Raw genomic sequence first — 21,193 nt, forward strand, 5'->3', positions numbered from 1 at the left:
AAGGAGGGTATGAGATGAACATCAACAAAAGCAAAACGAGGATAATGGAATGTAGTCGAATTAAATTGGGTGGTGATGTGGGAATTAGATTAGGAAATGAGACATTTAAAGTAGTAAATGAGTTTTGCTATTTGGGGAGCAAAATACTGATGATGGTCAAAGTAGAGGGGATACAAAATGTAGACTGGCAAAGGCAAGGAACGCGTTTCTGAAGAAGAGAAATTTGTTAACATAGAGTATAGATTTAAGTGTCAGGAAGTTATTTCTGAAAGTATTTGTATGGAGTGTAGCCATGTATGAAGTGAAACGTGGACAATAAATAGTTTAGACAAGAAGAGAATAGAAGCTTTCGAGATGTAGTGCTACAGAAGAATGCTGGAGATTAGATGAGGAGTTATTGAATAGAATTGGAGAGAAGAGAAATTTGTGGCACAACTTGACTAGAAGAAGGGATCGGTTGGTAGGGCATATTCTGAGGCATCAAGGGATCACCAATTTGGTATTGGAGGGCAGTGTGGAGGGTAAAAATCGTAGAGGAAGACCAAGAGATGAATACACTAAACAGATTCAGAGGGATGTAGGTTGCAGTAGGTACTGGGAGATGAAGGAGCTTGCACAGGATAGAGTAGCATGAAGAGCTGCATCAAACCAGACTCTGGACTGAAGACCACAACAACAACAACGACATCAACAACATGTTAATGGAAAGTAATCCAAAAATAAAAAAAATTAATTTTAAGGAGGCAGATGGCAAAGCAAGAGGGGAAGAAAAAATGCCCCTGCTTGCTTCGTCACAAGCACCCCTCAGATTCAGGAGAATGGTATCCCACAGCGTTCTGTGCTAAGTGTCACACTCTTCTTCACTGCCATCAATGTGCTTGTGACCTCTTTTGGGTCTCTGGTTACGCTGGCATTGTAAGTCTACAGTTTTTACATCTGGTGCAGCTCTCACTTGGTAACATCTGCTGAGCGCCAGCTCCGAGGTGCCTCTGCATGGGCCACCGCCCATGGCTTCCAGTTTTCTTCTTCTAAAATGCGGGTTATGCGTTTTTGTCTTCTACCCACAGTACACACTGATCCAGAACTTTGTTTAGGCAACCAGCTTCTCGATGTTGTAGCACAGTCCCGTTTCTTGGGCCTTATTTTTGATAACAAGCTGACATGGCTGCCCCACATTCGCCGCCTAAAGACTACTTGTATGTGGAAGCTTGATGCTCTCTGCCTCGTGGCCCATTCATCTTGGGGTGCAGACCATTCCACTCTTCATCTTTACCGTGCTCTGGTCTTGTCCAGACTACATTATGGTAGTCAGATTTATGGCTCACCAGCTCCTTCCTCTTTGAAACTCATTGAGCCTGTCCATCATTGTGGGGTGCATCTGGCTATTGGTGCCTTTCACACTAGTCCTGTTGATAGTCTCTTCACAGAAGCCGGGATTCCCCCTCTACACATCCGACGGAGCCAACTCCTTCTTTCTTAAGCAATCACCATTCACCAATTCCTTAATTCCTGGAGCATCCTGTGTGCACTGTGCTCTTCGCCAATGAGGGATGTCTCCCTCCTAACACCCGCCCACAGGTGGGATTGCTGATTAGCATGTGTCTCACTTCCCTCTGTCAGGATCTCCATCTCCATTCACTGGACTACACCCTGTGTCTTCCCCCCCCCCCCACCCCCCCCCCCACCCCATTCCTTGGATGGTGGCTAGACAACAGATTAGGACCGATCTATTCCAGGGTCCTAAGGTCTCTGTCGCTCCTATGATTTACCAGTGTCTTTTATGTGCCATCATTGCAGAGTTCCAGGGTGCCACCATCTTTTACACTGATGGTTCTAAGACAATGGATAAGTTGGGATATGCTGTTACATTTCCTACTGGATTAGGACACCATTTATTGCTGGGATCATGTAATGTGTTCACAGCAGAGCTTCTAACCATTCACAGAGCCCTCCTTTTTGTTTCTCAGGCCTCCCTCCACAGCATTTTAATTTGTTCAGACTCCATGAGTAGCCTACAGGCTATCAACTGATGCTACTTGCGTCACCCCTTGGTCTCTGCTATCCATTACCCTCTCTCTGCCCTTGAGTGTGCCACCTGTTCAATCATCTTTCTCTGGGTCACAAGTCATTTGGGCATCCCAGGGAATGAACTGGCTGACCGTTTGGCTAGAGAAGCAGATACTTACCCCCTACTTCCTTTCCTGATTCCAGCTGTGGATATACAGATCTATGTCAAATGTCTCTTTTTTCCAAAAGTGGAATGCCATCTGGAGCACTACTGCGCATAGCAATAAACTCTGCACAATCAAGGAGTCTACTGCAGTGTGGTGCTCTTCCTTCTGCTCCTCTCAGAAGGAGTCCACTCTTTATGCCATTTACACATTGGTCATACCCAGCCCACCCACTGTTTTCTCCTATGTAATGACCCACACTCGCAATGTGGTTGTGGAGCCAGACTGATGATATCTCACGCATTGGTGGAATGTCCTCTCTCAACTCTTCATGTTACGTATAGTCTTCCCGATTCCTTAAATCTAATATTAGCAGACGATCCACAGATGGTTGAACTGGTCCTTAGTTTCCTCCATGAAAGTGGTTTTTATTGCCAGATATAAGGTTCTACTTTAGTCTTGGAGCAGGGGCAGGTTGGTTGTGGTTGGGACTTGTTTTACAGTCTTCTCGGTCCGTGACCCCATAAATGCCCCCCTTTTTTCCAGTTTTTAGATTTGGTCTCACCGTTTATGCCTTTACTGTGTATGTTTAATGATCATTATTTGATAATTTGCTCCCCTGACTGGATCTGTCCACTTTTAGCAGACCCTCTTTCTTCTGTGACTCACTTCGGAATCGCGGAACTTATGACCTCGCCATTTGGTCCCATAACCCCTCTCAATTAATCAGTCCACATGATGTTGTGTCTAGCTTTGAAACTGTCCTCCCATCCTATGAGTGCTTTAAACTTAGTATTTCAAAGCTGTTTAGCAACTTCAGGTACTCACTCTGCAACATAGGTCCAGAAAAAGGTAGTTTTTTGTCCATCCACTTATGAACCATTCCCACACTATCTCGTTAATTTCTTCATTTCCTGCTTTCTTCATCTGTCTTATCATTTGGCTGTATCTTATCCTTGGCTTTCAAAGAATCATAAATTTGTGTTTTACCACATTTGAAACGCAACATTGTTTCACGCACAGAGAGTTTGTCTCTCTCACTCACCTCAACTACATTAATCTTTTCATTGAGTGTTAGCAAGACTTACTTTTTGTTCAACAACATGTTATCACTTAAAGTACTACTAGTCAATTACAACTACCAGAAAATAATTCAGGTAGTGCATTTCTTTGGAATGCTTGACCTTGCCAGGTAAAACCATTGTTTAATGCAACAACACCCTCCACTGTGCAGATTGCAGCAGAATGTCCATAGGTGTGCAATAGTGTTCCAGTGTGCACACCAGTAATAACAGAAAACAAGAAACACCAACAAACAGAGTGCTCATGAAAGTACTATTTCATTTGATGTATCAACACTGTGTGTAACTTGTTTGTTGTTGCACACAGCGGTGCAGTTTAATGTCCGTACCTGCAATACCGCACTGTGCTGAACTTCTTTTTCTTGGTTTTGCATCACATAACAGCACTGTCAGGGCTGTACAGTCTTTGTGTTAAAAGTAGAGTACATGTAGAGGTGCGAATAATTAATGTATACTGTAATACAGTAGTACTGTGCAAGCTCTTTTCCTCATTATATAGGGTGTATCAAAAAGAATCACCAGATTTTTAAAAAATAATAACTATTATGTTATTTGAGATATGTGTGAACAACTTGCTGTTGGAAAGAGCAAACTCTAGAGTTCTACATGGTTCCCACTAGGTAGTACGAGTGTGCACCCACTTCAGTTCTAGTAAAAATGGTGTTGGGACAGCAGAAAGCGTTTGGTCTTCTACATTTTGCACAGTGCGGGTCAATAATAACTGTGCAGCATCACTTTCATTCTAGGTATGGTGTGGATCCTCCTAGAGCACAGAGCATTAGACACTGGCATGAAGAATTCTGAGAAATGGATTGTTTGTGTAAAGACAAATATCCGGGCCATCACCAAGTGTCTGACACAGACATCGAATGCATATGCCATAGATTTACAAGGAGTTCGCAGAAATCCATTCACCATTGCAGCTCGACAGCTCAACATGCGCCTGATGTCCATGTGCAGTGTCTTGCATCGACGTTTACACATGATATTGTACAAAATTCAGCTACAGTAAGCTCTTCATGGAGGATAGAAACAACAAAATGTGGAGTTCTGTAATTTCGTTCTTGGCAAAATGGAGGATGACAGATTTCTTCCACGCTTAGTGTTTAATGACAAGCCAAAATTTGATTTAAATGGAAAGGTGAACCTTCATAATGTGAGAATGTGGGATATGGAACAATTACATGAAGTTGTACGTCATGAGAGGGACTCTTCTGAATTTAATGTGTTTTGTATGTAAATAAGTTATACAAAACTGCAACCAGTCACTTATTTGAATAATTATGTTTTATTCCATGAACCAGTTTTCGAACCTTTTCAGGTTCATCTTCAGATGGTTTCAGGAAGTTACATCATTATTGCTAGCATAACTCTGGGTGCTGGCTCTATGACAAAAAGATGGCACACACTTTAATGTATCGCTATGACTATAGCTTATCTGTCGATATGGATGTAAATTTAGTTTTTTACTTACTGCGACAGTATAGGCGGCTTTTTTTTGTTATACTGTCGCAGTAAGTAAAAAAGAAATTTACATCCATATCGACAGATAAGCTATAGTCATAGCGATACATTAAAGTGTGTGCCATCTTTTTGTCATAGAGCCAGCACCCAGAGTTATGCTAGCAATAATGATGTAACTTCCTGAAACCATCTGAAGATGAACCTGAAAAGGTTCGAAAACTGGTTCATGGAATAAAACATAATTATTCAAATAAGTGACTGGTTTCAGTTTTGTATAACTTATTTACATTCAATATACAGTCATGGTTCTAAAATATCCATAATGGATAAGCATAATTAATGTGTTTTGTGTAGTTTGGTGGGAAGAGGTGTATGGTCCATTGTTCTTTGCCGAGAACACTGTTACAGGAAGCCCATATCTCGATACGCTTGAGAGCTCTCTTTTCCCACAGTAGGAGACTGATTCAAACGACTTTATTTACCAACAGGATGGGGCACTGCCACACCGGCATCTAGAAGTGCGGGAATTTTTAAATTGAAGGATTACTGAACGATGGATCGGTCGCACTGGACCAAATGATTCAGCCTTACATTACTGGCCTCCAAGGTCACCGGACCTGACTGTATGTGATTGTTTCTTGTGGAGGTTTACAAAGGACTCTGTTTATGTGCCTCTGGTACCAACAACAGTGAATGAACTGAGACATCCCACAACAGTAGCTGTGGAAGCTGTAACTCAAGACATGCTCATTGCAGTGTGGGAACAATTTGAATGCACGTTGACATATGCTGTGCCTCTCAAGGGGGGGGAATAATGAACATCTCTGAAATCGTATGGAAAAAATCCTTTCTGAGTTTCTTGTTCATCAAAAACCAAAATTCATTGTATATGTTTATTAGTTTCAGAAATATAGAATCGGATGATTCTTTTTATGCACCTTATACATTGACTTATTAATTAAATCTTAAAATTTGCATTCCTTTCCTGCATCAGGCGTGTTCTGGTTTATACAAAAAAAAAAAAAAAAGCATATAAAAGTCTGCTGAATGCATTAGGACTGAAACACTTGTATGACTTAGGCAGATTTCCAAATTATATATGTTCCACTCTGATCAGGTTTTAAGTTTTACTGTGTGTGTGTGTGTGTGTGTGTGTGTGTGTGTGAGATTAGAGATTTTTCATATATTTTACCAACATTATTTCTCGAATTAAAGATTTTTTCCTTCTATTACAGAAAACAAAACGTCTCCTCTCATCTGGCATGACTGGTCCTGAGGGTCACTACTTGTCACGACCAGAGGCTATTGAAGCAGAAGCTGTCTACAGAGCATGTGTTATTGCTAGTCAGGTAGACTTCTTTTATTATTAGTTACAAATTCCACCTATTTCAAAGAACCCTTCAGCAAACAGAAACCATCAGTTAACATGCAAAATATGATCTGGTTTCCTACCTGCAACAGTTAAGTTTGGTCATTGCTTTGGGTAAAAGTTTGCAATTTCATTACTTTCTTGATGTGCACTAGCAATTTTATTTTCCTCCCTACATTAAATATGGATGAAATGATTTTACTTGCTGGATAAAGGCAGAAATGAGCAAACACAAAATGTTGCATTAATGCTGTGTAGTTCAGAAGTAGTGTTTATACTGACTACTAATTGAGGAGAAAGTGTTGGGAGTAACACAGAGGTTTATCTGGGATACCCAAGAGAAGTTGATGAAGATTCCATTTGAACCAACATATGTCCATGCAAGTGACCATGAAATCCTTGTTTCTTTGATAGTCTGGTTTTCTCCAATGATTTCTAATTAGATGATTCATGGAGCAACACTTGGTTGCAAAAGCTAAAATTTATGTGATAGTTTTGCTGTCTCTAGCTGTGTGGTAAGTAGAAACATTTTCTTTCCACTTTCGTTTGTTCAGGGACTTTAACTTGTTGATCATTTTGCAAAAAGATATTGTTTTGAGTATTTGTAGAGTACTACAGTATTACTCGTATTTACTACAAAGGAAGAAACTATATAAACCACCCGCTCATTAAGGATAGTAGCATCATTCATCCTCTTCTATTGATTACACATTTATCTATAGTCCAATTAAAATTTCTTGATAGTTGACGTTTGTCAGTTGCTGCTACAGTGTTGCCACATCGACTGCGGGTCACTTCACAAATGCTGTTAATATGCAATGCAGAGCAATGTTGGAAGCAGCCGCTGCAAGGTACGTCAGAAATGCGAGATGTCCTGTCAGTAGCTGATTTTAAGTGACCAGTGACTGAACTCGGCAGATGACAGATTTTGTAGCCCTGAATTTAAAGTCATGTCCTAACCTAACCACACCCTTGTGACATGCAGTGTACCTAAAAAACAGTGATCAACAATCTGTAGCAAAACTAAAATCATGATCACTTTGTTCACAGCATTTAAAGCTAACTTCTATGAGCTAACTCAAGACAGAAAAAATTCATTTTCAGTGCTAAAAGCAAACTGTAATTTCTTGCTATCATTGGTTACCTGAAACTATATCCTCACACTAGTTAAATGAGCACCATCGACTGATGAGGAGTCCTCTTTGGCATTTGGTTGCAGAGTCCTAACAACAAAAGAATAATAGGAAGAAAAATAACAGCAAATAAAGTCAATATGAAGATGAAAATGATGTGGCAAAGAATTACAACTCAGTTACATTTAAAACAATTAACTGAATAAAAATAATAATCAGACTCTTCTGATTAGAGTTGGGGGGAAAAAAAGAAATAAAATAACTCTCTACAGCTGACGAGGTTCAAATCTATAACCTTGTACACTTCAGATAAATACGCTAACCATTGTGCTGGGCCACAAGACTGGGCTGAGCTCATTTATTTATGATTGTGGAGCTCTGGTCGTAATGATGAATTGTAGCTTTTAAAAAACTGGCCTCACATAATCTCATGCAGAGATTATCTAACATAAGCAAATCTCTGTAATTATGATACCTGTATATGTGATGCTGAATTGCAACTTGTGCTGGAGTAGTCTTTGGTTATCGCTGTGTAAGAAACATGTGTATTTCATTAGCATAATTTTGTGCATGTGTTGTTTTTGGCATGGTAGTAAAACAAGTGTGCCAAATATATGATTTGGGATCCAGACATATGAAGAAAGACTGCTGAATAAGAAACTGGAAGTGAAATGACAAACTGTTGTAGCAGTTTGGCAATGGCAAATGGTTAGAGCATGACGAGCACTCTTATTGGCGGAAACGAGCTCCAACACATAAAATGTCAACTATAAGTTATTTTAGTTATACTATAGTACTGTTTGCATCTGTTTTCATTTACTTTACTATTATAAGATTTGAGTCTGCTGGACAAAGACATTGTGCCACCATGTTCATTATTTTACAGTTACAGCACCTATTTTGCCACTTGGTACTTAAGATCCACTGTGGGAACTATCTCCAGAAGATCAGTTTCTTATGACTACTCAAAAATATGGATTAATAAGACTTCTAATCCAAAGATCTGGGGTTCACTTCCAGGTTTTTGCTGCTTCTAACCACATGACATTCACTTGTGGTAGTGCTCTACATACAATGAACTTTGTTAATTTTCAGCAACAATTTCATGCTAAACCATAGACCTCAACTCACGCCTTTCATGCAAAGAAGTATTCCAACACTGCCCACAAATCTGACCCTCAAGATGATCTACTGTCAAAAACCACTGTGCAGAAGATTTGTTTGACTCATTCTTGTACTGAGGTCTAATTGTGTGGTCAGCTGGTGCAAACAATTTAAAGTCTCAAACTCATAGAAGAAGATTATGCAGTTTGAAACAAGTAAAAACAACCTTCTGGTATCACTGATAAACATTAATGGTCTTGCACTAAATGAAATGCTCTGTGTAAAAATCTTTACGGACCACCTACATAAAAGATCATGTAGTTAGCATATATAGAAATTAATAAAGAAGCTCGATTCAGCATGCTCCATTCTTAGAAATATCTCTCATTGTACTGATTTAAAAACAAAGGTCCTAAATTCTACTGTACACATTCACTCCCTATTTTGTAGAAATTTCTTCTGGGCAATCTAGTAAATGCAGTATTTAGTGAGCATAATCAAGCAGTAAGAATACTATGTAAAATAGAAAACTATACATTTTGCAAATGTTTCATTAAGAATCTTGGAATTATATTACTGATGTCCCAGTGCATTTTCTCCTTAATGGTACTTACTGTTAGTAACGAAAATAAATTTCCAATTAAATAATATTTTTGCCATCACAGTGTAAGCTATAAAGATAATTTCCACATAGACTCTGCCTTCTTCGCTGAGGTTGGATTTCATTTATGTATTCTGGTGCCAAGAATTTCAATGTGTTTCCATGAGACAGAAAGCAAGAAACTGAGAAGCACAGTAATCCAAAATAAAATTAAAAACAATCTTGATTAGCCAATCTGACTAAAAGTTATCTGATTATGTAGTGGCAAGGCTTGAAGATTACTATTACCTTTAGACAGTAGCAATTTTCATTGTAAATAACTCTGTTCTGACAGAATAAAAGTAACTTATTTTGTAGACATATCAGTGCAGTCAAATAAAGAACGACAAGCCATAGTATGTAAACAGGAGTGACGAAGAAGAATCCTAGCAATCATATTGCACTCTTTATTTTCCAACATAAATACTTAAAAGGTAATTAGTTTTGCAGTTGTATAAGTTACTTCTTTCCTTTCAGGTGAGCTCTCCACTGTATTTGCAAGTGACGAGTAAATCCTCAACTGCTGTGCTCAAGGCTATGAGGAAAAATGGTGTGGTTGTCTTTGGGGAAGTTCTTGCTTCTTCTCTGGGGATTGAAGATGCCAAGAAGCTAAACAACCCATCCTGCATTACCAACCCTCCAATTCGTTCGACAGAGGGAACAGGGTCATCATTGATAAGTGCCCTTGCTGAGTAAGCATTCTAGTTATAGGCTTCCATTCAATTAAAATGGCTAACATTGTAAAGTCTACATAGAAGCTATCAATTATTTTTAAGGTATAAAAAGTTTCAATCTCTCTCTCTCTCTCTCTCTCTCTCTCTCTCTCTCTGTCTGTTTGTCCCTGGCTGTTTCTTCCTTTATTATCTCTTAACAACAATGCCATCTTGGAAGCTCTGTTTACACTTTTCTCTTTATCAAGCGCCTTAGTCTCCAGTTGTTAATTTCTGTGTAAGCTGTAAGAAGAAACAGTTTTGTTTGCAATAATTTATATGATCGTGTGCTTTTTTAATGTTCATCCTACGTGTACATTAACTACAATATTTATCTTTTGAGAAGAACTTTTACTTATTTTCTAATATACAATTATAAATTAGTGACATTACGTAAAAGTATATATCATACTTGAAACAATGAGACCTAATCTAATAAAAATTTTACTGCCCAGTTTATCGTTACACTCTTTGTCTTACAATAGTTATGTATAAGTTCATAATGTTTTAAACTGATATTTTGTTCACTTCTTTTCCACTTATTGTCTCTAATAATTTGTGTTATGTTAAATGCTGACATTCCATGCATAGTGATGCCACTGAGATAGACTGGTTTCAGTCTGTTTCTAATTCTCTGAACATTTCAGAAATGGTCTACATGTTGTTAGCAGTGGTAACTGCACTTTTAGCACAGAGCAGAAGTCTCTGGGCATAGAAGACTTTACAAAGGTTCCACCTGGTGTAAATGGTGTTGAAGACAGGATGTCAGTTGTATGGGAAAAAGGTGTGCACAGTGGTGCAATGGATCCAAAATGCTTTGTAGCCATTACCAGCACCAATGCAGCAAAAATTTTCAACATATTTCCAAGGAAGGTTTGTAACAAAATTTATTTTGCCATGAAACAGCATTCATGAAACACTTATGTGCATTCACAACACTGTCACCTACTTAATCTCAATCAGTTCTTCTCAAAACTTTTGAGTGTATACATATAGCATGTGAGTAAGGGATATTTTTTAAAATTATTCTTTTTAAAAATCTCTGTTTATGAAATGGTGGAAGGAAGATTATGGCCTAACATTCTGTTACTTATTAGAGTTGAGCACACAATGGAATTAATCTGTTTAGGATTCCGTGGTCATAAAGATTATTGAAGTGTACAATATGCAGTCACCTGCAGTGGCACATAATAATCTGGAATGATGTATATTTGCTTGTAGATTGGATCTAAATTGTCTTGGAAGAAATGTTCAGAATTCAATTGCAGATATCAGACATGTAGTAAATATTTGGTTTGGCAAGTCACATGAAAGGAAGGAAATTAACCCATATGAGTATAAACTGACACACAACATAAAGTAGCAACACAGCAATATTTCTCACTTTAAAAATGAAAAATTGTTGTTTGCAGGGTAAGCATTGCATGGTCCTCCAGGCCTGATCAGAGATATTTTCTTGTTCATTTATTTGTAATTGAAATAATGCTATATCGAAAGACAACTTATAACATAAAGGATGTGTGGATAGCAAGATATGCATGCAAATAAATTGTTAGGTGTTGCACATTAGCTTAGCTTCTGATCTGTCTTCCTTTAGTTCATTCATGTCAAAATATACTATATTTCTTTCAGTGACTACAAAGAATGTATGTGATTGGGAGTTCAGAGTTAATACATCACTGTGGCTTATGAACTGATAAAGAAAGAAGCTTAATTGGTATAGAAGAGGTAAAAAACACTATCACCCAAAGTATTATTCACTTTTGTGGGATTTGCAAAAAAATATTAAACAAATCAGCAGCTGTTATAAGGATGTCAGTGTCAGCAGTCAGAAAAACAAATCTAGTTAAATACCCATAAAATCTGATGATATGCACCCCCCCCCCCCCCCCCCCCCAAAAAAAAAAAAAAGGCTCTTCAGCAGATGTAACTGATGAGATTGCATGTTGAATCTGAATATCAGTAAAATATTAAGAAGTTCACTTTAATCAATGCATGTGTAATGTGAAGCAGGCCTATATCAAAGTTGTTATGGTGACTCAGTTTAGTAATAAACTTGCCTTAAAAGTGTTGGTGAAACATCATATAAGAGCACTGTTTGTATTCAGCAAAACATCCCTCTCATCAGATCACTAGTATATACAATCATAGCATGCTTATATGAAATTACAGATACGACTTCATTATCTGTTATGGGAAAGTGACAGTTTGTCTAGAAAATGAGAAGTGTACTGGAGAAGATAATGGTCATGTCATTTAAGGCTTCCCTGGTATGTTACATGCCTTTACCAAAAAGTATGTAGACCATTGGTCTGTCAGCCTAATTTCTCCTGCAGCTAAAACATTGCTTAGAGTGCTGAATAGAAGGCTATGTGGCTATAGGTAGACTGGAGAGGAACAGTTCAGACTTAAAAGAGGAGAAGGCACTTGAGGGGAGATACGACTGGCATAGAATCTGTGTTTACAACAGAAAGTAAGATAAGGACTGGAAACGAAATGTCAGAAGGAAGCAGCATTGGAAGGGGTATTAGATGAGCTTGTTGCCTCTCCCTTTACTGTTTAACTTATACCTGGAAGAGATTATTGTGAAAGGCTTAAGTGGAAAAAGAGGTGTGTGTGTGTGTGTGTGTGTGTGTGTGTGTGTGTGTGTGTGTGTGTTGACAGAAAGAGAAGATGAAACAACTGGAAGCATTTGAGATGTAGATGTGCAGGAGAATTGAGAGGATAAGCTGGAGGGAAAGAGTGAGTAATGTGAGAATGTTCGAAAGGGTTGGCGAGAGGAGAAGGCTGCTCCAGGTTATAAGATAAAAGAAGAACTGGATGGGACATTCTCTGAGACGGGAATGCTTGCTAACAGATACTTTGGAAGCTCTCGTTTCTGGTAAGAGATTGAGAGGAAGGAGGTGGATAATATCAAGGGAAGCAGAAATTATGTGGACCTGAAGAGGATGGCAAAAGACAGGAGAGCATGGAGAATTACCAAGTGAAAATTTGCCTATGAACAGAAACTGATGATGGTCGTCTCCTTTTACCACATCTGATACATCAGTCTTGTTGGATACTTCATCTCCTTGCACATTATACATGTTTGTGTCATGTGTATTTTTGTGCTGCACGTATCTGCAGCACTGTTCTCCTTTTGTAACATCTGATGTGTCCATTCATTGGGATTATTCATGCCCTTCAGACTGTATATGTTAGTCATTTATCTTGTGTAGGTTAGGGAATCAAATGGTACTATCAGAGTAACTCATTAGCAAAAAGCAAGCAGGTGCAGGTGAAAGCTACAGCACTTCTCTGACATAACAAAGAAGAGCAGATAGTGTTGAAACATGGACAACAGCGAGTCGTTATTTTATTGTGCATGTTTACCTGCTCCTACACCCAGGTGTACATGAATGCCCACAGCTGTCAGTCCTTCCTACCTGCTGGGTGTAAATGAGTGCCCATAGCCATCCGCGCTCTCTAACTACTGGGCACATATAGTCACAAGAGGGTAAACTCCTTTATAACTGAGAGCACATCGTTCTCATACGTTGACATGATGTTTCCAAAAATTATTGTAGTTCTGGTTAATTTTTTTGTCCATTGGATAATCATTATGCCATAATCATGTCCTGAATATTGGAGAATATCATTCATTGAAATGCTTGAGCTTGTAATGACTTGTGCATGCTTTCTTCGGTTGGGGGGGGGGGGGGGGGTAGTGATTTCCAGGGTATGGATTGCTGCTTGGTTTCTGGGTAACACATAAATATTCATATCTCACAAAATGTAATAACCAAAAAACTAAAATTCTTTTTAATCTGTTCATAAATGTCAGAACAAACTGATCTCTCCTATCCTTTTGTTCATCAGACTAATTTTTTGCATTATTTTTGCACGTACTTTCCTCATATTCATCTTGTCTCTTAAAATGTCTTGAACGCCTTCTCTACAACAAATACTCAATTTCCAGTTGCTTATCGAAATTTCATAATGTTTCCCACATTCTTGATGTAGATAGCCAACTTGTTTAGTTTTAGCACAAAATGTTTTCCATCCGAGATCAGGAACATGTTTATGGTAAAGTGCTTGTTTGTTCAACACCACTGAATTGATCAGACAAGTTGAAACTTTTCACAGCTTAAAAACACTGTTCAAGATTTACAAACATCCTTGCACTAATATAATATGACAAACTGTTAATTAGTAATATGAGTACTCTCTCTCTCTCTCTCTCTCTCTCTCTCTCTCTCTCTCTCTCTCTCTCTCTCTCTTTTTTCTCTTTCTCTCTTTCTCTTTCTTTCTTTCTTTCCAGAGACCATATATTTAAGGATTTCCACAAGGATAGGGAGTGTACTCACTTCAGATTGGTTTTGGAAATGGAAGTAAGATTACTGATGGCTGGAGAAACTAAATTTTTTATTATGCTGCATACCACCAAGAGCAGACTATTTGGACTTAGCAAGACACTTAATACTTACGAAAAGTTTGGGGATGAACAGTTTTCTCTAACATGCATGGAACCAACTAATTCTTCACCTGTATCAGCAGAATCAGTATCTTATGAAACTGCAACTCTAGAATGTTAGTGCTTTGTGCTACTCAGGTGGGACATGAACTAGGCCATTATAACCCTGAAGTAGTGAAGGGAACCTCCCCATCGCACCCCCCTCAGATTTAGTTAGAAGTTGGCACAGTGGATAGGCCTTGAAAAACTGAACACAGATCAATCGAGAAAACAGGAAGAAGTTGTGTGGAACTATGAAAAAAATAAGCAAAATATACAAACTGAGTAGTCCATGCGCAAGATAGGCAACATCAAGGATAGTGTGTGCTCAGGAGTGCCGTGGTCCTGTGGTTAGCGTGAGCAGCAGTGGAACGAGAGGTCCTTGGTTCAAGTCTTCCCTTGAGTGAAAAGTTTAATTTTTTATTTTCAGAAAATTATTATCTGTCCGTCCGTTCGTCCGATGCAAGGGAACTGCGCCGTAGTATGGGGACGCTACACCTAAACAAACATCGAAACACACGACGTCAGTAGACTACAGCGCATGGAAGAGAGAGTATTCCTGCTAACGAGGCTCCCTGGCTGGCAGTTGACTGTTCGCTACTTTGGATGAGAGTACATTAAACACGTGAGATATATTCTGTGTGCAATATGAATCCAGCAAATACAGCTCGCGACTTCAATAACAAGGTCAATGAATATTTTCCGAACTGTAAGGAATCGGAAAGTTCCTTAAGGGATCGAACGATTGTCGAACATTTGTATGATTATTTCCTACATTTGTTGATAAACAGTACGTGTGGTGATGACGATACCTTGCTGATTGCTGCGGGGCTGTATGTACCAGATGATGAGATTGTTGATGATCCGTACGAATAACAGGAAGAGCAAATACGGCGACTTCAATCTGATGGTAATTCTTTGGGTTACATGAAGGAAATGCTCCAATATAGGTTACCGTCCAAACCAATTAAAAGACGCAGATATAGATTATGGAGTGAAGTAACAAATAAATTTAAGAAATTTAAAGGGATGGAGGAAGAAAGCACAATTAAATATTGCAAAGAAGTCATGGAACGAGGTGGAACCCGAGGACAGAAGTTCGGTTCAAAAAATGGTTCAAATGGCTCTGAGCACTATGGGACTTAACATCTGAGGTCATCAGTCCCCTAGAACTTAGAACTACTTGAACCTAACTAACCTAAGGACATCACACACATCCATGCCCGAGGCAGGATTTGAACCTGCGACCGTAGCAGTCGCGCGGTTCCAGACTATAGCGCCTAGAACCGCTCGGCCACTCTGGCCAGCCAGAAGTTCAGTGAACTAGAAAACCATGTATACAGACAATTTATTAAAGCTAGAAATGAATTAAGTGCAGTCCATGATACAGACCTACATATTTGGGGATTGCATTACGCTAAACAAATTGGCCTGGACTTCAAGGCTTCATCTCATTGGCTTGTCATGTTCAAAAGAAAATACAAAATTACGAGCAGGAAGATTACGAAATATGTAAGCAAGAACCACGCAAATAAACTGGAAGAACTTTCAAAGTGTTCCAAGACAACATTTGTTACAAAAACGAACGTCAGATTCCAACAGTATGAAGACGCATATATTATCAACACAGATCAGTCCGGTTTTAACTATGAAATGAAATTGACCCGCACATTATCATTAGTTGGAGAAGGCGACACGGAATGTACTGTAGACCAGCTGCATGCCACTTCACAAAGTTATACCATACAATAAGCTCTGAACAAAGCAGGATTTCTTTTACCTACGTTTTATTTATGTTTGCAGGGAAAACCTGCGCAAACGCCGAATGTCATTGTGAATTGCAGTGCATCAGGAAAAATGGAGAAAAGACTAGTGAAAACTTTAATGAACGTGTGATTGCTCTTTACGCGGACAAAGATTTTGCCTTACTCCTTGACAGCTATACAGGACAGAAGGATCAGGCATTGTACAATTGTAGTGTGGGAGTAGACGTGATTACCATTCCTCCAGGTTGTACACCTCTTGTGCAACTGTTAGATGTGTTTGGTTTTCGGCAAATGAAATACTTTGCGAAAAGATTCTATGATTTTGCAAAGGTGCACAGGTACACAGAAAGTTAAAAACAAATGTTTTGACAGAGCACAAGGAAAACTGTGCGACTGTGAAACTGTCGCATTCATTTGTTGCAGTTTATGTGACAAACTCTTATGTTTTCATCACTTTTTTGGGAATGATTATCACATCCACAAGAAAACCTAAATCGGGCAAGGCAGAAGTATCTTTTTACCTATTCACCAAGTGTACAAGTTAGGTTGGTCAACAACATATTCCTGTCATGTGACGCCCATGCCGTCACCAGTGTCGTATAGAATATATCAGATGTGTTTTCCTGTGGAGGAATCTGTTGACCTATGACGTTGCGATCAAATGTTTTCGGTTCCCATTGGAGAGGCACGTTCTTTCGCCGATTTTGCGGTGCGGTCGCAAAACACAGACACTAAACTTATTACAGTGAACAGAGACGTCAGTGAATGAATGGACAGATCATAACTTTGCGAAAATAAAGAAAGTAAACTTTTCACTCGAGGGAAGACTTGAACCAAGGACCTCTCGTTCCGCAGCTGCTCACACTAACCACGGGACCACGGCACTCCTGAGCTCACACTATCCTTGATGTTGCCAATCTTGCGCATGGACTACTCAGTTTGTATATTTTGCTTATTTTTTTCATAGTTCCACACAACTTCTTCCTGTTTTCTCAATTGATCTGTGTTCAATTTTTCAAGGCTTAGCCACTGTGCCAACTTATAACTAAATCTGAGCCATTATAAACCTGAAGTAGCTTCACAGATCTGATGGGTTCTCTGTCACTGCCAATAGATACTGAGCTCAAATTCAATAACTTGAATACAGCAATGCCATTATCATGGTGAAGGCTAAGTTTCTGGAATGATGTAATCAAGTAGAGTGTAAAGACCAAAGCACTAGAAAAACAAAATAAGGTGGTTAAAATGAAGGTAAGGTCTGAATCCCATAAATCAGTTTATTATATCAAATTCATCAATAAGAAAAATCAGAGACATTGAAAGTAATATTAACTGCAGTTGTTTGCAACAGTAAATAGACTTGCATATAAAGAGGAGTGTAGGAGCCTCACTAATTTGGATGGTCGGTAAGACTTCTCAGCTAGGTTTGAGTCTAGACAGCAGTCACAGCAGAGATCCTCTTTTGCTACACCTGAGAATGTAGATTAGGCCAGTGATTAATATATGGTGTGGAAGATGGAAACAATAATGTGGCTGATGAAACAGGAATCCGTCTTTTGCTGTTTACATAGTGTGTGGTGGCACTCTAGTTGGACACTGGACTCCTTTTTTCAGAACAGTAGTTGAAATCCCTGTTTTGCCATCCAGACTTCAGCTTTCCATGCATTCCCTAAATTGCTTATGGCAAGTAATGGGGTGGTTCCTTTGGAAATAACATGGCCAGTTTCCTCCCCTATCCTTTCCCAATTCAAGTTTTTGCCTCATTTTTAATAACCTCAGCATTAAACTATCATCTTCCTTGCTTTCTTTTTGCCAGTCACACAAAGACACCAAGTTAAAATTAATATTCACTCCGCACCATTGTTGGCTGATTGATACAGCAACCAGTTTCCATAGTTATACTGAAAGTAAAACATCCATGGTTGCAAAGTTATTTTTATTTAAAAATAGTGCATTTCATCATGGTTAGGCACCATCAGATTATCTTAAAGAAAAAAGGGGGATAATTAAATAACTGTCCTATAAACATTATAAGGCATGGTTCTAGGCTACAACTATAATTTAAATAACATTGTAAACAACACTCATGTAAAACTGTCAAATGATATTCATTTTACCAAAGCTCTGTATCAACCACTTACACATAAAACCATGTGGATGAAAATCTGGTCATCAGAATAATTGGACGGAAAAATTTCAGATATCAACCCACAGCCACAATAGAAACAAGGTCTGACAAACTGGTCAAGGAAACCAACAAAGATTTAGAAATACCTGTGAACTGTTATAGCAGCAAGTAGAGCACAGCCTAGAACCATGTGTACATGATATTGGCCTGGATATCAAACAGGTGGTGGTGGAATGTGTTATTTTTAAATATTTTTATTTTTAATATAAACACTAAAATTACAATTAGAAAGCTGTAAGTCATTACATTGAGGAACTTATTCTCTTAGTTGCTACTAAGTCATTTGTTGATAGCTATATTCTGTACAAAAAAGACACTACCGTATCCCACTCAATAAAGTATGTCATCGCTGTGCTTTCACATTTTTATTGTAATTTAAAATACTTTTGTGCATCTGCACATTTCAAGTGATGTTATTGACATGTAGGACTACATAAATGTCAAATTATCCATGTATTAACAAAAAGTGAAGTAGTTAAAACAAATTCCTGTTGTCTCTTAGGGATGCATTGCTGTTGGTTCTGATGCTGATGTTGTAGTATGGGATCCAGCTGCAACAAGAGTCATATCTTCCAAAACTCATCATCAGGCTTCTGATTTCAACATATTTGAGGTATGGTAAATAAACATTGTTTTCTTTCACACATGTCTTGCATGAAACACTGAGAAATTAACAGATATGACTGAGCAGCAAAATTGTGGATTACATTAAAAAAATTCTATGTTAAAAAGGCCAAAAGTATCACAGTCATTATCCAGATGATACATGCTCAGTACAGGAAGGAATGAACATAGTGCCATTTTACTTAGCTCTCCAAAATTTGTGTGTAGTTGTGAAACTTGACTCTTAATGTTTAGTTTGAGATGTCTATATTTTTTCTTCACATTTAAATATATATGCACTTGACTCATTGTCATTCATGTTTAATGCTTATAGTTCTGTATTACTTCTTGTGCTGTAGAAATTTTGATATTAAGTAGTTTTTAACCAATGTTATTCTTCTTTACAGGGATTGGAGTGCCATGGTGCTGCTGCATATGTTATTGTGAATGGGAAATTGTGTGTTGAAGGGAGTACTGTTAACACTTCACAGGGTACAGGAAAATTCATTAATACTTCTGTAAATCCTGATTATGTTTACGGCATTTTGAAGCAACTTGATGTGAGTAGTATTCTAGTATTGTTAATTGTGATACCATGCATAAAAACTGCAGAGATAAAAGATCTACTCACCAAGTGGAGGCAGGAGAACACACACTTCTAAAAGTTAAGGAAATTTGCAAGCTTTCAGAGCCAGTGGCTCCTTCTTCTGGCAGAAGAGTTGAGAGGGAGGGAAGAGGGATGAAGAAAAAGACTGGGAAGGTTTATGAAGTAGGGAGAGTTTGGAAAAGTCGCCCAGAACCATGCATTAGTGGAGACTTCCCCATACGGGATGAGAAGGAAAGACTGATTGTTGGGGACTGCACTGGATGAGATTTGAAAACATAAGAGGTTAGAGGTGGCCATTTGCTAATCCTCATCAGTCCTTTTTCTTTATCTCCCTCATCTCTCTGTCAGCCCTTCTGCCAGATGATGGAGCCATTTGCTCCAAAAGCTTGCAAGTTTCCTTAACTTTTATATGTTTGAATTCTCCTGCCACTGTTTAATGAATAGATTTTTTTATCTATCTGGTTACATTAAATTATTAAAATTTGATTATTTTGATTTACACACATAAAAATTGATATTTGTGTTTCATTCTATGTTTGAAAAAATGAGTCTGCATATGGACATAAGAGGACCATTATGAATTAAACTTATGAGTACTCAAAAATAAAAAAAGAAATAAAAACAAAGAATGAGAAACTGTACAGTATTGTTTATATACTTTGCTATTTTCTATTTGTTTTTATCCGTGAGGAAGAATTGCATAAAAATTTCTGGAAGGCAGTCATTCAGCATCTGTTTGCCTGTTCATTTTTCAGTACTCAATAAGTACACATAAGTTCTTTTTGTCTTAATTTTGTGCACAACAATTAAAAATCTTATATTTCAGTCTGATTATTTTTAATACATAAGCATCCATTTGAGCTCCCCTCGATATGCCCTCTGCAGGCAGTGGTGCCAATGACATCAGAAGGTCACGATTGGGGGATGGGCATTTGACATCCATGTCCCACTTTGCTGGCACCATTTACCTCACTCAGCAGTGCATGTCTGAGATAGCACTATGCAGCTCTGAGTGAGCAGTGCCAGCGATGTGTACGTCTGCTGAATTCTTGTGGGTGGCTCCTGCTACTGTGTTAGCAGCTCACCCTGGTGTGGGAGGCTGATCGCAGTACTGCCCTGGCTGTGAACTGCTGCCCTCCTAGGCAGAAGTCCGGCACTGCCACAGAGCCTTGGAGACAACTCAGCCATTGTGGTGTTTTAAGTCCACGGATGTGACTTGTTACTGTGAGCCAGTCTGGTGGAACTGGCTGGCCCATAGTGTGATAGAGGCTTGTGCGACTTGATGTCGTGGAGAATTCAGCCAAACTGCACATAGCTGTGCTAAAATCTGAGTGTATTTATAATGGTTAATATCACACGTGCTGTGCCAATACTCTTGCTTCTAGATGCTTTCAAATCAACACCCATGTGTGTCTGTGGTGCGGGAATGCTCCGTGGGCTGGCTCTTAGTTGCATGTCCTTTCTGTAATATCACCATGGTCAAGCAGCTTGGCCTTGCTGCTTTGTGGTTCACAAACCAGCTCACTTGTGGTATTCCATGTCGACACCTATGTGCCTCCCAGCTTGCATCAAACACGGCTGCAGTGGAGTTGCGTTCAATTCAGTAACTCCCAACACTTATAGATTACACTGTAGAAAATTCAGAAGGGTGACATTGCAAGTAAAAGCAGTTCTAATCAAAGGTAACGTAAAATGCACCTCTGCAGACTGCAACAAGTGTTGCAATTATCTGTGGACACTTATGAGCATGCAGTCCCTTTCTGAACCTTGAAACAATTGGCTTATGAAATGAACTGTTAGTTAATTATCTCATTACACTACATGTAGTTTGATAACACTCAGATATTTTACTATAGTATATATT

The 21,193-nt window shown here is 38.7% G+C and overlaps 1 protein-coding gene across 3 annotated transcripts in view; it reads left to right on the plus strand.

The window, feature by feature from the left end:
* LOC126198775 (dihydropyrimidinase-like) overlaps window positions 1-21,193 on the plus strand; it is a 284,208-nt gene that overhangs the window by 250,624 nt on the left and 12,391 nt on the right. For all 3 annotated transcript variants that reach the window (XM_049935335.1, XM_049935337.1, XM_049935338.1), the window contains 5 exons: window positions 5,953-6,066; window positions 9,441-9,655; window positions 10,321-10,546; window positions 18,622-18,732; window positions 19,130-19,282. In XM_049935335.1, coding sequence (XP_049791292.1) covers window positions 5,953-6,066; window positions 9,441-9,655; window positions 10,321-10,546; window positions 18,622-18,732; window positions 19,130-19,282 — 819 coding nt within the window. The remainder of the gene's footprint in view (window positions 1-5,952; window positions 6,067-9,440; window positions 9,656-10,320; window positions 10,547-18,621; window positions 18,733-19,129; window positions 19,283-21,193) is intronic.

Source organism: Schistocerca nitens, chromosome 8, assembly GCF_023898315.1.
Source record: "Schistocerca nitens isolate TAMUIC-IGC-003100 chromosome 8, iqSchNite1.1, whole genome shotgun sequence".
In the NCBI taxonomy this organism is placed as follows: Eukaryota; Metazoa; Arthropoda; class Insecta; order Orthoptera; family Acrididae; genus Schistocerca; species Schistocerca nitens.